Here is a 15,097-nt window from a genome sequence, read left to right on the forward strand (position 1 = left end):
GTGCTAATCGATACGCCACCGTACCACCAGGTCGAATACCAACAAACATAAAAGCACAACCAAACAGACACAGTGGAGTGATGGGTTAGTGTTAAGGTTATATTTTATAATACTTACATTTTACAGAGCTACGGGATTCTTGATAGCCAGCATACTCGGAGCCCCATCCCAAACCTTCACATTGCCTCTGTGCCCCCTGAGCCCTTCGCCCCGCCTGGAGGTCATCCCGACCCCTCTCCCCTCCAATGGGGCACATCTTCCACAGTCCCACGCTCCTCTTGCGCCCATCTTCCAGAGCTTGCAGGACCCAGCTGGGGGTGAAGGCTGCCACGTTGTTTAGGACTAGGGACAGCAGGGCCACCGCCACCGCCGCAGCCACGAGCCTCTGCACGGCCATGTGACACCCGGTGCCAGCCACCCCTCCTCCTCCGCCCTCTCCCTCAGGTTCCAACCCTTGCTCTTCGTCCACGTCCTGCCTGCTCCCTCGCCTGTCCTCTGGAGAAACTCCCTGGACCCCGTGGCTCCTCTGAACCACCGCCACCTCCTCCGCCTCCACCGCTGCCACCGCCTCCTCCTCCAGCAGATCACTTGCAAGTTACACAAATGAAGAATAGGCGAGGGTGTTGTCTTGACGTTTAGCTAAAGAACATCTCCATTCATCCTCATTCCCGAGTCGGTAACCCCTCAGCCTTCCTCTTCTGACAGCACTGTAGGTATGCTCGGATCAATCCAACAGACACCGGGGTCCATTCCACCGGCTCCTGATGGATGCAGCTTGACTAGTGGATGTTGCTCCGTGGGTCCTTTTCTTGCTCTCGCACTCCTTCACGTATGATCTTGACTTGTGTGTGCGGCGTACACAAAAAAGGCAAGAGCCCCTGCACTGTTGCTAATAGTCTCTCCACTGCCTGCAACAAAAAGTCCCCTAAACCCACCTCCCTCTGTTTCCTTCTAATGATGCCCCTCTCTGTTTCCCTCACAGCAGATGCTTTTAGCTCAGAGTTGATTTGATGCAGCTCGTCAGTTTGCCTTAGCAGCAGGTCATAACCGTCCTCCGGTCGCTTTAAATGTGTGAGCATGCCAAGGTTTTGGTGTGACTCAAATGTCCAAAAAGACCCCCCTTCTTGGACGTCACTGTTGTATATTCTTTTGTCTGCAGCCCTGGAGGAGGGGGGGGGGCGTTCACTTGAAGTCCTCTCTTGTGTGCAACAAACACGTTGGCCACCACAGTCAGCCAGCAACAGGATGTGTTTCCTGAGAGGAAAAGAGGCTGGGAAGAGGGGCCAAATGTAGAACTGTTCCTTCTCTTGTCTTTCCTTTTCTGGCTCTCTAGATGTGGCCGCTCTTCTGCATTCTGAAGTATTTCTCTCATTGTTTTCGTCCATCCATACAAGGCCTGATTATTTCTGACAGGTCCTGCAGAGAACTTGGATCATCTGGTTCAAATGTTGCTTGCTTTAGTTTTACTTGGACTCTGTTGCCCCCCTAGTACACCATGGGCTCCTAAAGATTTGGGCTATTTCCTGTTGCCCAACTTTAATAAACACCACACATCTGTATCTGCTAACGCAACGAGGAGGGGCCAGGGGGAGCCAAATAAGAAACAGATGGCTAAGGAATCTTGAATATGAACTTTAAGCAATCACAAAATGGGTTCAGGCTGTTGATTTACTTCAGAATGTCAGAAAGAAAATAGTAAAGAGGCTAACTCACGATTGGGGTTCTGCGCACATCATGTATTTTATTCGCTGGTGTTTCTAATTAAGTGATTTGTCAGAATAACAAACATGCATAGTTGCGCTAGTATGCCAACTGGCATTGGCGGTCATCGCTTAGTTAAAACTTAAACCACTGAGTATATAGTACGAACTTGATATTGCATCAATTGCTTTTGTATTATTGTTATTTTTTTTTTTTATTGTAATGAGACTTTGTGGACACTGTATTCATTTTAATGTTCTCTCTGTTGGCTAATCAAAAACAGTTAACATCTTCATGACTTTTCTTCTCACCAGCAAAGCAGTATGGGAAAACATGGCACGCATGTGTGTGAAAACCCGCCGGCTGGATGTGGCCCGAGTGTGTCTCGGCAATATGGGAGATGCCAGGGCAGCAAAAGCTCTGAAGGAGGCCGAGGCAGAGCCTGAGCCAGAGGCCCACATAGCGGCCTTGGCCATTCAGCTCGGCATGTTGGTAGGATACTAACAAATTGAAATGATTTCCTACATTGTCATTATTTTCTTTCCATACACACACAACATGGAGTTGTCATCCTTCCCTTCATGTCCTCTAACAGGAGGATGCTGAAAAGTTGTACAAGAGCTGTCAACGCTATGACCTTCTCAACAATCTCTATCAGGCGGCTGGCCAATGTGAGAAGGCGCTAGAAATCGCTGAGAATCATGATCGCATCCACCTCCGCACCACCTACTACAATTATGCCCGCTATCTGGAATCCATGGGTGACAAGAGCTTGGCCCTGGCTAAGTAAGAAGGTTTTGTGCTACAGGAATCCCCTGCATTTTCACGCTTCACTTTTCACAAATTCACCTATTGGTGTGTTTTCTGAAATGACCAAAGACGCCAACAAAGTCCTGTCTAAATAGCAAACTAGTATTGTGTCAAGAAACTATGTTGAAGACTGAAAGACAAGCTACGAGTGTCAGGGAGGAGCTAAGTTTAGCCGGGGTTGTTAGTGAAAGTCTTCTATGCGCACGCACCTCCGGTGCATTTTCTTTTTCAAAATCAAATCATCTGTAAGCAATTATTTTTTTAAGGGTAATGTTGTAATATGAGTTTAAAATGATATTAAACGGTTTGGGTATCACAGTTTATGGTATGTTTACGGTTTAAACTATATAGGCAATTAATATAAGGGGGGGCATCAATTACTCATGTTTTTTTTGTTTTTTTTGCTTTTCCCTATTACTGTACTACAGGAACCAATTTTTGGATTGTCGTTCTAATTTGTTGAATTATTGTTCCAGTTATGAAAAATCCGACACCCACCGAGTGGATGTGCCCAGGATGCTCCAGGATGATCCTTTGTCTTTGGAGATCTATGTAAACAGAATGAAAGACAAGTATGTCCGCAGAGTGTACACCGACAGATTATTCGCATACACATTTTACAACAAATAATCAATCAACGCAGGAACCTCTACAAGTGGTGGGCCCAGTATTTGGAGAGCCAGTCGGAAATGGATTCAGCTCTGGAATTCTATGAATCGGCTCAGGATTACCTCTCTCTAGTTCGAGTTCACTGCTACACGGGGAATGTTGAAAAGGTAACCCATTCGGTTGTACAGAGTATTAACATTATATAGGCCTGGGCATGTTTATGCACACTCTAATGAGATTCAGCACAAATGTACACACAAATACTATTGCTCAGTTTTGAGTGAACTGTCATGAGAGGTCACAAGGTGGGAGTACTGTAAGTCATGTTAGTACAAGTCGTAAGGAAGTCTCAAGTCTTTACCTAGACGTTTTGAGTAAGTCCCAGGTTACTGTGGCAATAATCAAGCAAGTCAAGGCGAGTGAACTCAATACTTGTGTTAAGTAAGTCATAAGCGAGCCCACGAGCTTGCTCAGTCAACAACACGCAGTGTATTTGCACACTTTGCACTCAGTATCGACAACATCATTCTTGAATCATTTTCTCTTAGTTTTAGTTTTCCTGAAATGAATTTGTTCAACAGGCATGTGAGATAGCCATCGATACGGGCGACAGGGCAGCGTCCTACCACCTGGCCCGGCATTACGAGGGTCACGATGACATCAAACAAGCTGTCCACTTCTACACTCGAGCACAGGCCTACAACAACGCCATACGACTTTGTAAAGTGAGGTCACGACTCTCTGTTAACACACAACCGAGTGGTGTTTCTTTATTGTGAGGAGCAGTGGCAAGGATTCACTTTTATTCATCATTTCTCAGCATTGTGAGGCTATTTTGATACATTCTTGACTTGTGTTTCATCTTATCGCTGAATAGGAGAATGGTCTGGATGACCAGCTGATGAACCTGGCTCTGCTCAGTAACCCGGAGGACATGATGGAGGCCGCCTGTTACTACGAGGAGAAAGGCGTCCACATGGACCGAGCGGTTTCGCTCTACCACAAAGTATGACGACAGGAACCCCTCAGCTCGTTTGCACTCCTCCATGCATTCCATAGCGCTCCACAAGAGGGCAGCATTAGATAAAATTAGCATTAGAACATTTGTAGCTGTTTTCTGTTGCTCCAAAAAGTTACATCAAATTAGTATTTCGTGCATATGTTACTTTTTTCATGGTCACTAATTACTCATTTGTGAACACATTATACTGCACCTACTTCTTGGTAATGTGTATTTTGTGCACATGTGCTATCTAATTCAAGGTCGCAAATTAGTTTTTTGTGGCCGCAATTTTGCATTTTATCTGCATGTGTGCCCACAAATTATTTATTTTTTGCCCATGTTATGTCTGTGGCTCTGTAGGCTGGTTACGTCTCCAAAGCTCTGGAAGTGGCCTTTGCTACAGAGCAATTCGCAGCACTTCAGATGGTCGCTGAGGATCTGAATGAAAGCTCGGACCCTGCCCTCCTGGCGCGCTGCTCTGAGTTCTTCATCCAACATTCCCAGTATAAAAGGGCTGTGGAGCTGCTGATTGCAGCCAAGAAGGTACCAATCCTTGCTTACATCCATCAGGGACTTCATACACTGACTTTCATTTGACCATGTTCATGTTCTCAGTACCCTCAGGCTCTGGAGTTATGTGTAAATGAGAACCTGACCATCACAGAGGAGCTTGCTGAGAAAATGACCGCGACGGATTCAAAAGACTTGTCTGAAGAGGCTCACAAGGAGCTGCTGGAGAAGATAGCTGAATGCTGTGTGCGTCAGGGAAACTACCACCTGGCCTCCAAGAAATTCACACAGGCCGGAAACAAGCTCAAGGTAAGTTAATTTCTTTAGTTATTTGTCAAGAATTTTGGAATGTGCACAACATTTGTAGTTAAAGTTAAAAAAAAAGTGTTAATAACTTTATTCTCAGAGCTGGATTCTTTTTTTTGAACATCTTATTATATATAGTTTATGGTGCATTTTATAAAATGTCAGTAGGCAGAAGTGGGAATAAATCACATATTTCATAAGTATGTCCCAAGTTACTGTGGCATTTAAAAAAAAAATAAAAATATTGTTTTTGTTTTCCTAACAGGCAATGAGGGCACTCCTCAAATCAGGCGACACGGAAAGGATTGTACTTTTTGCCAACGTTTGTCGTCAGAAGGAGCTTTTCATCATGGCCGCCAATTACCTCCAGTCTGTAGACTGGAAAAATCCGGAGATCTTGAAGACTATCATTGCTTTTTACACAAAAGGGAGAGCACCGCACCTGCTTGCTGGCTTCTATGAAACTCGTGCGCAGGTAGCACAGTGCTCCATTCTCCATTCTAGACATGACTGACAATGTACAATGATACAGACCTATTTTTATTTTTTTTTAACCATTTTAAAGGTGGAAATCGATGACTATCAGAGCTATGCGAAAGCTCTGGATGCTTTGAGTGAGGCGGTCAAATGCCACTCCAAAGTGAAAAACTCAGATGGGCAACAGGAAGCCAAAAGGGCTGAGCTTCAGCGCAAAATCACCCTCATTAAGAGGTTTATCCATGCACGCAGGTAAGAATTATGCTGAACACACCTCTTCAAAAGATTGGGGTCACCCAGACATTTGCATGTTTCCATGAAAACACACTATTGTATATATCAAATAAGGACCCCAAACTTTTGCACCATAGTGTGTATATATATATATATATATATATATATATATATATATATATATATATACTATATTTTTTTGTTTTTATTTTTATTATCATTATTATTTTTTTATTTTCGCTCTCCATGACTTTGTGTGCAGGTTGAAAGCAGAAGATGGTGAGGAGGCACTGAACATATGTGAAGGCTTACTGCAGGAGCCCGAGCTGGATGCTGCTGTCAGGGTCGGGGATGTGTTTGGTTTCCTGATCGACCATCACTGTCAGCACGGCAACTTCAAAGCCGTAACTATTATTATTATTATTATTTTATTTTTTTTATTTTTTGTATTTTCTGAAGACATTCAAAATGTAGTTCAATAAAAGTCGCAATTGCTCTAATTTCCCTCTACTTTCTCCAGGCCTACAGCAAGCTGGAGGAGCTCCAAAATGTGGTACCATCCCAAAATATCAGATACTATGTTAAACCAGCCAGCCTGGATGCCATGCACAAACACATGGGCCTCACTATGTATTCTGGGGACCACAAAAACAATGAGAAGGAGGAGGATGAAGTGGAGGAGGACTTGAATGTTCCCTAAAATCCCAACGATGACTCCCCCCCCACTGTTTCACTGGGTGGCGCTGTTGTCTACATACAACAGCCATGGTGGTGATGCAGTTTATTAGTAATGTCCTCATGGATGAAATATAACCATCAATTTTCTATGTCGCTTATCCCGTTCAGGGCCACGGGACGCTGGAGCCTATCCCAGCTGACTTCAGGGGAAAAGCGGTCTACACCCTGACCTGGTTGACAGTCAATCGCAGGGCCTATATAGAGACATTCCTACAATATACACACCATCACTGAGTGGGAACTGAATCCATGCTGCCTGCATCGAAGTCAGGCAAATGTACCACTACGCCATCAGTCACAAAAATATACAATACCAGTCGATTTGTTTGTTAGCTTGTCTTGTATTGCTAGTTTGTGCAAGTGTGTGAAAATATTGAATGATATTGTATGTGCCTAAAAATACTTTTGTGTACACATTTTATATGGAAAATGTACAATGAAATCCACTGTTCTCTGAGTGAAATATACAGCGTGAAAATAAATATTTTGATGCTTTTCTACAAAGAGGGTTTGTTGGTGTTGTGAAGATTTGTGTTGTACTGAACCACGGCAACATTCGGGCCAACGGATACAAGGTGAGTCAAATACTCTTCAGCACCTGCTGAACAAATTGTAAAAATGGACTCACAGGAGCCTCGGTCATGTTCAAATCAAGCTAAGGATCAAATTTAAGAGGAAAATGTGAGTAGAGCATTTTACATATAGATATGATTGTTTCGGCATGATTATATTGTCTATGTATACTTAATGTTGAGTTCAGTCAGTAAGAAGGTCAAAATGCTGTCTGATTTTGAGTTGTTATGCATTATGCAGCCCCAAGACAAAAGTGAGCGACTTTCCATTAAAGTAGACTACTCGGAGAACAGAGTGACCCATCTGTCCACCTCCAACACAGACCTGTCCAGCAGGCTGGTTCATAGCGAAGAGGAGACGCCGAAGGTAAACTAATCATTATTTCTTTCCTGACCAGATCTCAAAGGAGCTTGTGGAGGAGCTTCTCCGAATAAACAACAATAAACATGAAATCCCAGTTTGAAGAGGAGAAAAAAAAAAGGTGAAGCTTTACCTTCAATTACCACTAATGTATTATTGATTGGATTTGAACATTTAAACAAAACGAGAGACAACGAAACATTAATTTTTCATGTAAAAAAATAAATAAATAAAATAAAATCGGTTGATATAGAAATGATAATGAATAAGAAGATGATAATAATTAGGGATACGCCGATACCAGTACTGATTCTGAGCTCTGTGTACTCATATTCTGAGCATATTTAAAAAAATGCTCCGATACTACCACGCCGATACCACTTTACCAGCCTGATAACTTCAGAGCAGGTGGAGTAGGATCCATGTCAGCCGTGTGGCGATACTTCAAGGTAAACACAGATGACAACACTTTGTTAGCTGACTGCACATTATTATCTGCAAAAGGGTTGATGAACAGGTGACTGCGGGCCGTCCGGCTAGCACCAAGTTTCTTGAGTATCACTTCAGTTGTCTTGTCACAGTTTTATTTGTGGTATTCTTAAGAAGCAGTCTTGGCTTGAGATATAAGAGCCTTGACTTACGAGTGTTTTGAGATGCAAAGCGTGTTCACTGAACAAATTAAACGTGCATCTCGAGGCACCACTGCATTACTTTGTACTCACTTTATTTTGTAGTAACACATAGGCAACTAGGTGCTCCTTTTCCATAGTGCCCCTAGTGTTCAGACCGAGACACCAGATAACTGAAATGCCTTGTGTTACAGGCTACATTTCAGTGAAATGTATGACTTAGAAAAACATGCATGTGGAAGTTAAAATTTCAGAAATGACAAGTTGTTACTCTACAAAGTGTTACAATTCAGTGAAATGTTCAGGAAAGGTTTTTGTTGTACTGAGGAATATTTGATTCAAATGAAACACATTTTCATCAGAATTGTAATGGCATTATCATGTAATACTTGGTATCGGTGAATACGCAAATGTAACTACTTGTACATGTATTTGGCCTGAAAAAATGTAGTATCTGTGCATCCCTAACTTTTTGTTAGTAGTGTATGTGCCTTAGCTCAATAAAGGTTGGAATACACTGATTTATGAAGTTTGTGTACTTTATCTTCTGTGATTCTTCCCTCCTACTTTTAGATATTGAGGCAAAAAGGTGAGATAACAGAACTTGTGACCGAGCGAGATAACTTACTCAGTCAGCTCCAATCAGAGAGCAGCGACCAAGAGTATGCCTTGCTCAAGAAGAACTACTTGGCTCTGGCTGAGGCCCACCACAAAGAGCTTGCCCAAAGCAAGGAACCGAGTGTAGAGCTGCTGGCGTTGGCCCAGGCCCAGGACGCCTTGCGCAGCCAGCTGGCCGAGCCGTACCAGAAGGCTCGGGACACCTCGGACGAATCTTCACAGTGCGCCGGATCGAGTGAGGACCCTCATCGGCAGCTTGTTGCAGAGCCGAGTCAAGGGGAGGTGTCGGCCTACTAGTGACGCTTTTTATGAATTCAGGAAAATTTGAGGAATGACTGACACTCTCATTCTAACAGCATGAAGACCTCGCAGCTTTGAACAAGGAGCAAAAAAGCATTGGAAACACTATAGGTGCCTTGAAAGCTTCTTCGTCATGTAGCTTCTCCCGATGCATTTCTCAAACCCATTCAAACCAATACAATTTACAAATGTTGACAAACTTCAGGACAATCGGGTTTGTATTTTTCATATTCCAAAAATTCCCCATATTTACAAATCAATGCACACATTTCCACGCCCCTTTCCCATTTCTCAAGAGATTTCCCACAGTTTCACAAGAAAAAAATACATTTAAGTGAATGAAACATTCTCGTTCAGCTTTCAAACCATTTTATTCACACTTCTAAAAATTCACCAAGTTCAGGCTACTATTCCAAATATTCCCAGTTTTCATACAGTTCCACATTTTGGAAATAAAATTTCCAAATTGAGAGATATTTCACATATTTACGTCTTCCTTCCACATTTCTAAACCGATGCAAACCATTCCAACTCGAAACAGTTCAGGACATATACAGAACTATATATCACATTCTCCAAATTCCAAATTTTTGTACAATAAAATTCCCAAATCAAAGTCCCTATGAAATGAAAATAAATGTCTTTTACATTTGACACACCACAGAGAAGACTATATAAAATGAGGCTTCAAAGATTTTAAGCAGTTTTCTCTCAAATTATTTTTTAATGCTAGACTCTATCTACACAATTGAGTACTACATGGTTCTCAGTCTTTGCACATTTCCCCCGAAATGATATTCCAACACGTGTAATGTGTTTAGAAACAAATCTGTGAATGCAGGCTCTTTAAGAGATTCCAGAGAGTACCTCCTGCTTCTACATTTCCCACCAATTCCAACCGTTTCAACTTTACGTCTCACATTCTTTACACTTTACATTTCAACAATGAAATCAATTCCACAGCATTTTCAGTTCAGCATCAACTGTTTCACATTCTTTCCGCATTTACACTCCATTTCTCCAGAAATTACATTCTCTAGTTGTTACTTGAAGTTGTCTCACCCCATTGTTGTTGTTCCCCGCAGCTCCTCGGAAACCAAGAGGAGATGAAAGACATGCTGGAGGACTTGAAAGTGCAGCTATGAGGAGGAGCAGAGGATACTCAAGGAGAAGATGTGAGGAATGTTTTGGATTATCATTCTAAAAACAGAACACGCTGGTGTGCATCCCACATGCGCATCTGCTCTTTGATTTGATTTTCTTTTGTGGTCTCTTGACTTCCTCTTGTTATGTGGTTTGCAGTTACTTTTCTCATGTGGTTGGAACCAATGTTTGGCCATCAGTGAGGCGATGGGAAAAGAGCAGCATGTCCGAAACAGCCAGCAGAAACCATCTGAGCAGACGATGGTGAGCACGAACTGTCAAGATCATAGTAAAGCTATCATTGAGAAAAAAAAAAAAGAATTTATTCCTTTTGGCTGTCAGGATATAACAAAAAAAAAAAAAAAAACATGGAAAAGTGAAGCGTTGTGAATGCTTTCTGGATGCACTGTACTAAATAAAGCTTATTCCACTCATAAGACATGCTCGTGCTGTCAGAGTCAACTGAAGGAGTTCGAAGAGGCTGCAGCTGCAAGTCAAAGAGCTTCACGAGCAATATCGCGCAAGGCTGGTGCGCTATTTAAAGGACATAACTGTGAGTAGCTGCACAAACACACAGATGGATGTTCAAAATATGTGACAGCACCGATACTTTAATTGCGCCTTCAGGAATATATCGGCGGCGTCGGGGGAGACAAAACGCTGTCTGAGGGAAACAAGTTGAGGGTCTTTGTGGACAACATGTTGCGAGATGTCTGCGCTTCCTACAGGGCCCGCGAGGAGCAGCTTGCCACCGCCGCTCGGGTTTACAAAAAGGGACTGCAGAGGACCACCAAGACCCATCACGCCTTAATATGCGCATATATGTCTACAGCTATTATATACCAATCTTTTTCTTTTGCAACAAGTAGACCTCTGTTTTCAGTTTTTATTGAGAATCCAGATGAGTGTTGTTGCTTTAAAAAGTTAAGAAATGTCATTTTATTCGGCCATAGCTATTTTCGGTAATGTATTGTTAGTTCGATCTCTACCCGAACATGTAGGGATCAGAGGGAGCAGATTTTGGCCAAACCGGACAAGGGTCTGGAGCCTGGACCCACAGAAACCCATTTCGACCTTGAGCCCACTCAGCCAAGAGAAGAACTGGACAGGTTTCTCCAGCAAATTGAGGAGGATAAGTAAAAAATGGGAGGGTCAGCAACATGTGGCTCGAGACCAGGTACCTTGACCTTTGTGTTTTTCAAGTTACAAGCAGTTCCTTGGTCGATTTCAGCTTTGTCTTGCCAGCCAAAATGAGTAAAGTGAAAAGAATGGTCCATTTAAGGTACTTGTAATTCCCTGGCATGTGAGCAAGGACATCCAAAATCGCTGATGCACTTTCATCCATTTATTGAACGGGACAAACGGTCAAACTCACGAATACACAAATATGTCAACTCTCGCGAGGAGCTGCTGTAGGCCACAACTCACGCCTAGACCCTCACACGCAGACTAACCAGCCAAGCACACTCCAGCTCCTAACGTTACTCACTTGGCCACGGCCCTTAAAGGCACACATCCAACACACAAATACTACATTATGTACAGTAGTTACACTTATTAAAACCAATTTATTTTGTAACATTCTCTTTTATTGTTTTTTATTATGTTTGGATGCAATACAGTGCCAATTAGTCATGGAATGAACTAAACATGTAAGTGAAATTGTAGTTCAAAACAGGAAATGGATTGCTCTGTTTTGTTTTGTCTGCGGGAATGTTTGCATTGCACACTTTCCCCTTATTAAAGCGAACCTACGAACCTGTCTTAACTTTTTTTCTCCCAGGTGGCAGTCGTCAAAACGCCGACTCGTTCGACCCACTATGAGTGAGTGTCACTTTTCTGTATTTTGATATGTGACGAAAGTCATCAACTGTTCACGAAAACTGAACCTTCAGCAGGATGCCAAAACTGGAGGAGATATTACAAGAATCCCGGTCGGTCATCAGGAAACAGCTGAAGGAGATAACAGACTCCACGCTGCTATGTGAAACTTTATCAGCTCTGTGAATCCTCCATGCAAAAAACTTTTACCACTTTATACCGAATGGCTCTTATAGATACATAACCTTGCGTATAATAAGGATTTGTATTTATTTATTTATCTTTAACATTTGTTACAGGGAAGCTATGACAAGGAGCAAAAGTTAATCACCAGAGCAACAGTTGCAGAAGCACAGGTGTCCCAGTTGCAGGGCTATATAGACAAGCATCTTGACAGGTCAGAAGGTCACACCATGATCGTTTAGCATTCACTTTTTTGAGAAAATAATGAGTGACACATTTTACCTGCAGGTATAAACAGGAAATTGCACATCTCCGTCAGCTGCGTGGTAAAAAGGAGGCTCCGGGCACACATAACAATGATTAATTCACCATGTTTTCATTAATTCACCATGTTTTTCCAGATAGAGTTTTTTTGCAGAAAAAAAGTTATTAGCACTTAGGTCACTTTCTTTTTTTTTAAGCCAAAAAAAAAAAATCCTAGTCTTTTGAGCATAGTGGGGTTTTTTTTTCCAAGAAAAAAGGATTGATTTCTTTCCCCTGAAAAAAATTAAAGTTGCGTGACATTAAATCGTTATATTTTTAGAAATATTTTTCTTTTTTTCCCCAAAAGTTTTCTCCTACAAATTCAGTGCATGGTTTGAGGGGGGGAAAAATCACACTTGAGAGAAGAACAAGGTAAAATTTCTTCAAGAAAAGTTTTTTTTTTTTTTTTTTTCTCCTGGAAAAGGGCACATTATCCTAGGAAAGAATATTTTTCCCAAAGAGTATTTTCTAAGAAGATAGTTTTTTGGGGGACAAAAATCTTAATCTAGATTTTTTTATTTTCAATTAAAAAAAAAATAATTTTCTAGGAATGAGTAGTCTCTCCCTAGAATAAAGTTGTATTTTGTTTTAGTTTTTAAAGAAGAAAAAATTGCGAAAAGTCACTTGTGTGAGAATAAATTAATATTTTATGTTGTTCCAGAAAAAGTTTCATTATTTTCCAGAAAAGCACATATTTTAAATACAGATACACACGACGTAGAGTTAATTCACAGCATACATGGTTTAAATGTAAAATGCCTAGAATGGATTTGGGAATGGCATCCCATTCCACATTCATTCATGTGATCACTAGGTGGTGTGTTTGCCCCCTCCATGTGTTCTGAAATTCCCAGGAAGAAATCCAGCCTTGAGAAAAAAATTCCTGGAATGTTTGTAAAGCTTATGTCAATTTCACGAGCTCAGGAGAAGAAAGCGCGGCGACAATGAGGGGTCACCCTGGTGAGAATAATGTCATTACATGTTACCCAGACGCGTACACGCCCGTCCGTGAACACTGTCCCCTTCAATGCGCTGATGTGAGCTCGGGCTTTTCCCCCCTGAATGAGCGTTCATATTTATTGCCTCACATTTGTTATGCAAGGCCAGCCCTTTCAGTCCCTTTAACCCTTCATAGGGCACACATACTTGTCTAACTCCATATGAATAGTGTACTACAGTTTTTAAATGTTTTAAAAATGATCATCATTATGTTAGTAAAAATACAAATGTGTTATTTAGTTTATCTGTTTATTTGTCAGGGACCATGCACAGAAAACATCCAACTCAAGATTAGAGACGTTCTGTGCCAGATTAGTTTTGTAGCTAATTTCCACCTGCAGCCCCCCTGACAGGTAAGTAAATTAAAGAAAAAGTTAAGACAAGTTTAAGAAAAAGTAGAAAGTTAAAAGAGATTAAGAGTGGCAAACCATATACACATACACATTTCCTTATTCACACTTACAGTAACAAAGTGCATTAATCATCAAATGGTATAAACAAATATTCCCACACAATTTATATTGCTCACATCTACAGTGGCTATAAAAAGTCTACACACCCCTGTTCAAATGTTAGGTTTTTCTGATATAAAAAAGTGAGGCCAACATTTCAAAACTTTTTCCACTATGAATGTGACCTAAAACCTGTACAACTCAAAATACGTTTAAAAAGGCTTTTCTGAGTAAAAATAACTAACTAAATTAATGTGGTTGGACATGTGTGCACACGCTCTTGTAACTGGGGATGAGTTGTGTTCAGAATGAACCAATGACTTTCAAGCTCATGTCGGTGCGAGTCAGCAAACACCTGCCACCATTTAAAGGGCCTCTGATTAGCCCCAAATAAAGATCAGCTGTTCTAGTAGGCTTTTCCTGTCGATTACTCACCCAGTATATGCAAATATACCCTCATAAATTGCGTTATTTATGCACGTATACGCTCCAAGTCCAATAGTGTCTACTCACATGGTATATATTACGAGTGAGTTATGTAATCTGATGTGAAGTGCATTAGTCACATATCGAGGCGTGTGGTGTCCATTTCATCTCAAGTGACTAAATATGGTTACCATACAATGAGTGAAAATTTGTTTTTTACCCCCTTCTGAGTTTATTGATCTAATTTTTTATCTGATATGACATCTAAAGGGAAATTGTGGCGTCAGTCATATAGATAAATATCTTAAAATTGAACCAGTCAGGGGAATTATGGGAACATTGTCGGGGAGTCATACAGACATGTCACCCCAATCCCCTTTTGAGGGGGCACGGCTGCCCCCCATCAGAGGAGGGGGTGTGAAAAGTTTGAGAGGAATGGGAAGTGGGATTTTGTTGGTAATGTATTACACTCCCAGGGCCCTGGGAAAGGGTGTGTGTGGTTGGGGTGGTGGTGTGGGGGTTCGGCTTGGGCCCCTGCCAACATAGTCACTGTGCCAAAGAGCTTGTGGGAAAATCAAAAAAGCAGGTTGCTTCTTTGCTGATGTGCCAACAAAGACGCTGTGTTGTAATGTGTGTGAAAGAATCTTCCGTACACGAAATAAAGGACAGGCGAAGAAGTAGAAACTGTCCCGTAACCCAGCAATAACTTTATTTCTATAGCATCTTTAAAAAACATGTTTGCACAAAGTGGAACCAGAAAGTGTGCATCAACCCCCCCCCCCCCCCCCCCCCCCCCAACAGTCTATTCTCTTCATTTGGTTGCGTTTCTCTTGGCTGCACTGTCTCCAGTACTGTATGTGGATGTTAGATTATTTTTGGCCAATCAGAATTCAGGGTCTATG

At 41.7% G+C, this 15,097-nt stretch overlaps 3 protein-coding genes across 7 annotated transcripts in view; 2 read left to right on the forward strand and 1 right to left on the reverse strand.

Annotated features, from left to right (window-relative positions):
* tmem204 (transmembrane protein 204) overlaps positions 1 to 1,717 on the reverse strand; it is a 9,574-nt gene extending 7,857 nt beyond the window's left edge. The window contains exon 1 of one of the 2 annotated variants that reach the window (XM_061755083.1): positions 118 to 1,503. In XM_061755083.1, coding sequence (XP_061611067.1) covers positions 118 to 397 — 280 coding nt within the window. In that variant the 5' untranslated portion in view covers positions 398 to 1,503. Of the gene's footprint in view, positions 1 to 117 lie in introns of both variants that reach the window. The other variant, XM_061755084.1, reaches the window with a different exon arrangement.
* ift140 (intraflagellar transport 140 homolog (Chlamydomonas)) overlaps positions 1 to 8,471 on the forward strand; it is a 26,632-nt gene extending 18,161 nt beyond the window's left edge. For 3 of the 4 annotated variants that reach the window (XM_061755070.1, XM_061755071.1, XM_061755072.1), the window contains 12 exons: positions 2,016 to 2,193; positions 2,297 to 2,487; positions 2,988 to 3,083; positions 3,155 to 3,287; positions 3,702 to 3,845; positions 3,998 to 4,126; positions 4,484 to 4,666; positions 4,739 to 4,942; positions 5,205 to 5,414; positions 5,505 to 5,668; positions 5,913 to 6,054; positions 6,171 to 8,471. In XM_061755070.1, coding sequence (XP_061611054.1) covers positions 2,016 to 2,193; positions 2,297 to 2,487; positions 2,988 to 3,083; positions 3,155 to 3,287; positions 3,702 to 3,845; positions 3,998 to 4,126; positions 4,484 to 4,666; positions 4,739 to 4,942; positions 5,205 to 5,414; positions 5,505 to 5,668; positions 5,913 to 6,054; positions 6,171 to 6,350 — 1,954 coding nt within the window. In that variant the 3' untranslated portion in view covers positions 6,351 to 8,471. The remainder of the gene's footprint in view (positions 1 to 2,015; positions 2,194 to 2,296; positions 2,488 to 2,987; positions 3,084 to 3,154; positions 3,288 to 3,701; positions 3,846 to 3,997; positions 4,127 to 4,483; positions 4,667 to 4,738; positions 4,943 to 5,204; positions 5,415 to 5,504; positions 5,669 to 5,912; positions 6,055 to 6,170) is intronic. The other variant, XR_009785579.1, reaches the window with a different exon arrangement.
* On the forward strand, positions 7,136 to 13,819 carry ccdc78 (coiled-coil domain containing 78). The gene is given in 10 exon segments (XM_061756934.1): positions 7,136 to 7,327; positions 8,524 to 8,856; positions 9,954 to 10,004; positions 10,006 to 10,043; positions 10,171 to 10,275; positions 10,480 to 10,564; positions 10,639 to 10,835; positions 11,013 to 11,162; positions 11,907 to 11,984; positions 12,122 to 13,819. Coding segments are annotated over 10 exon segments (1,365 nt in total). The 3' UTR covers positions 12,258 to 13,819.
* The last annotated feature ends 1,278 nt before the right edge of the window (positions 13,820 to 15,097 follow it).

Source organism: Phyllopteryx taeniolatus, chromosome 19 (assembly GCF_024500385.1).
Source record: "Phyllopteryx taeniolatus isolate TA_2022b chromosome 19, UOR_Ptae_1.2, whole genome shotgun sequence".
NCBI classification, from domain to species: Eukaryota; Metazoa; Chordata; class Actinopteri; order Syngnathiformes; family Syngnathidae; genus Phyllopteryx; species Phyllopteryx taeniolatus.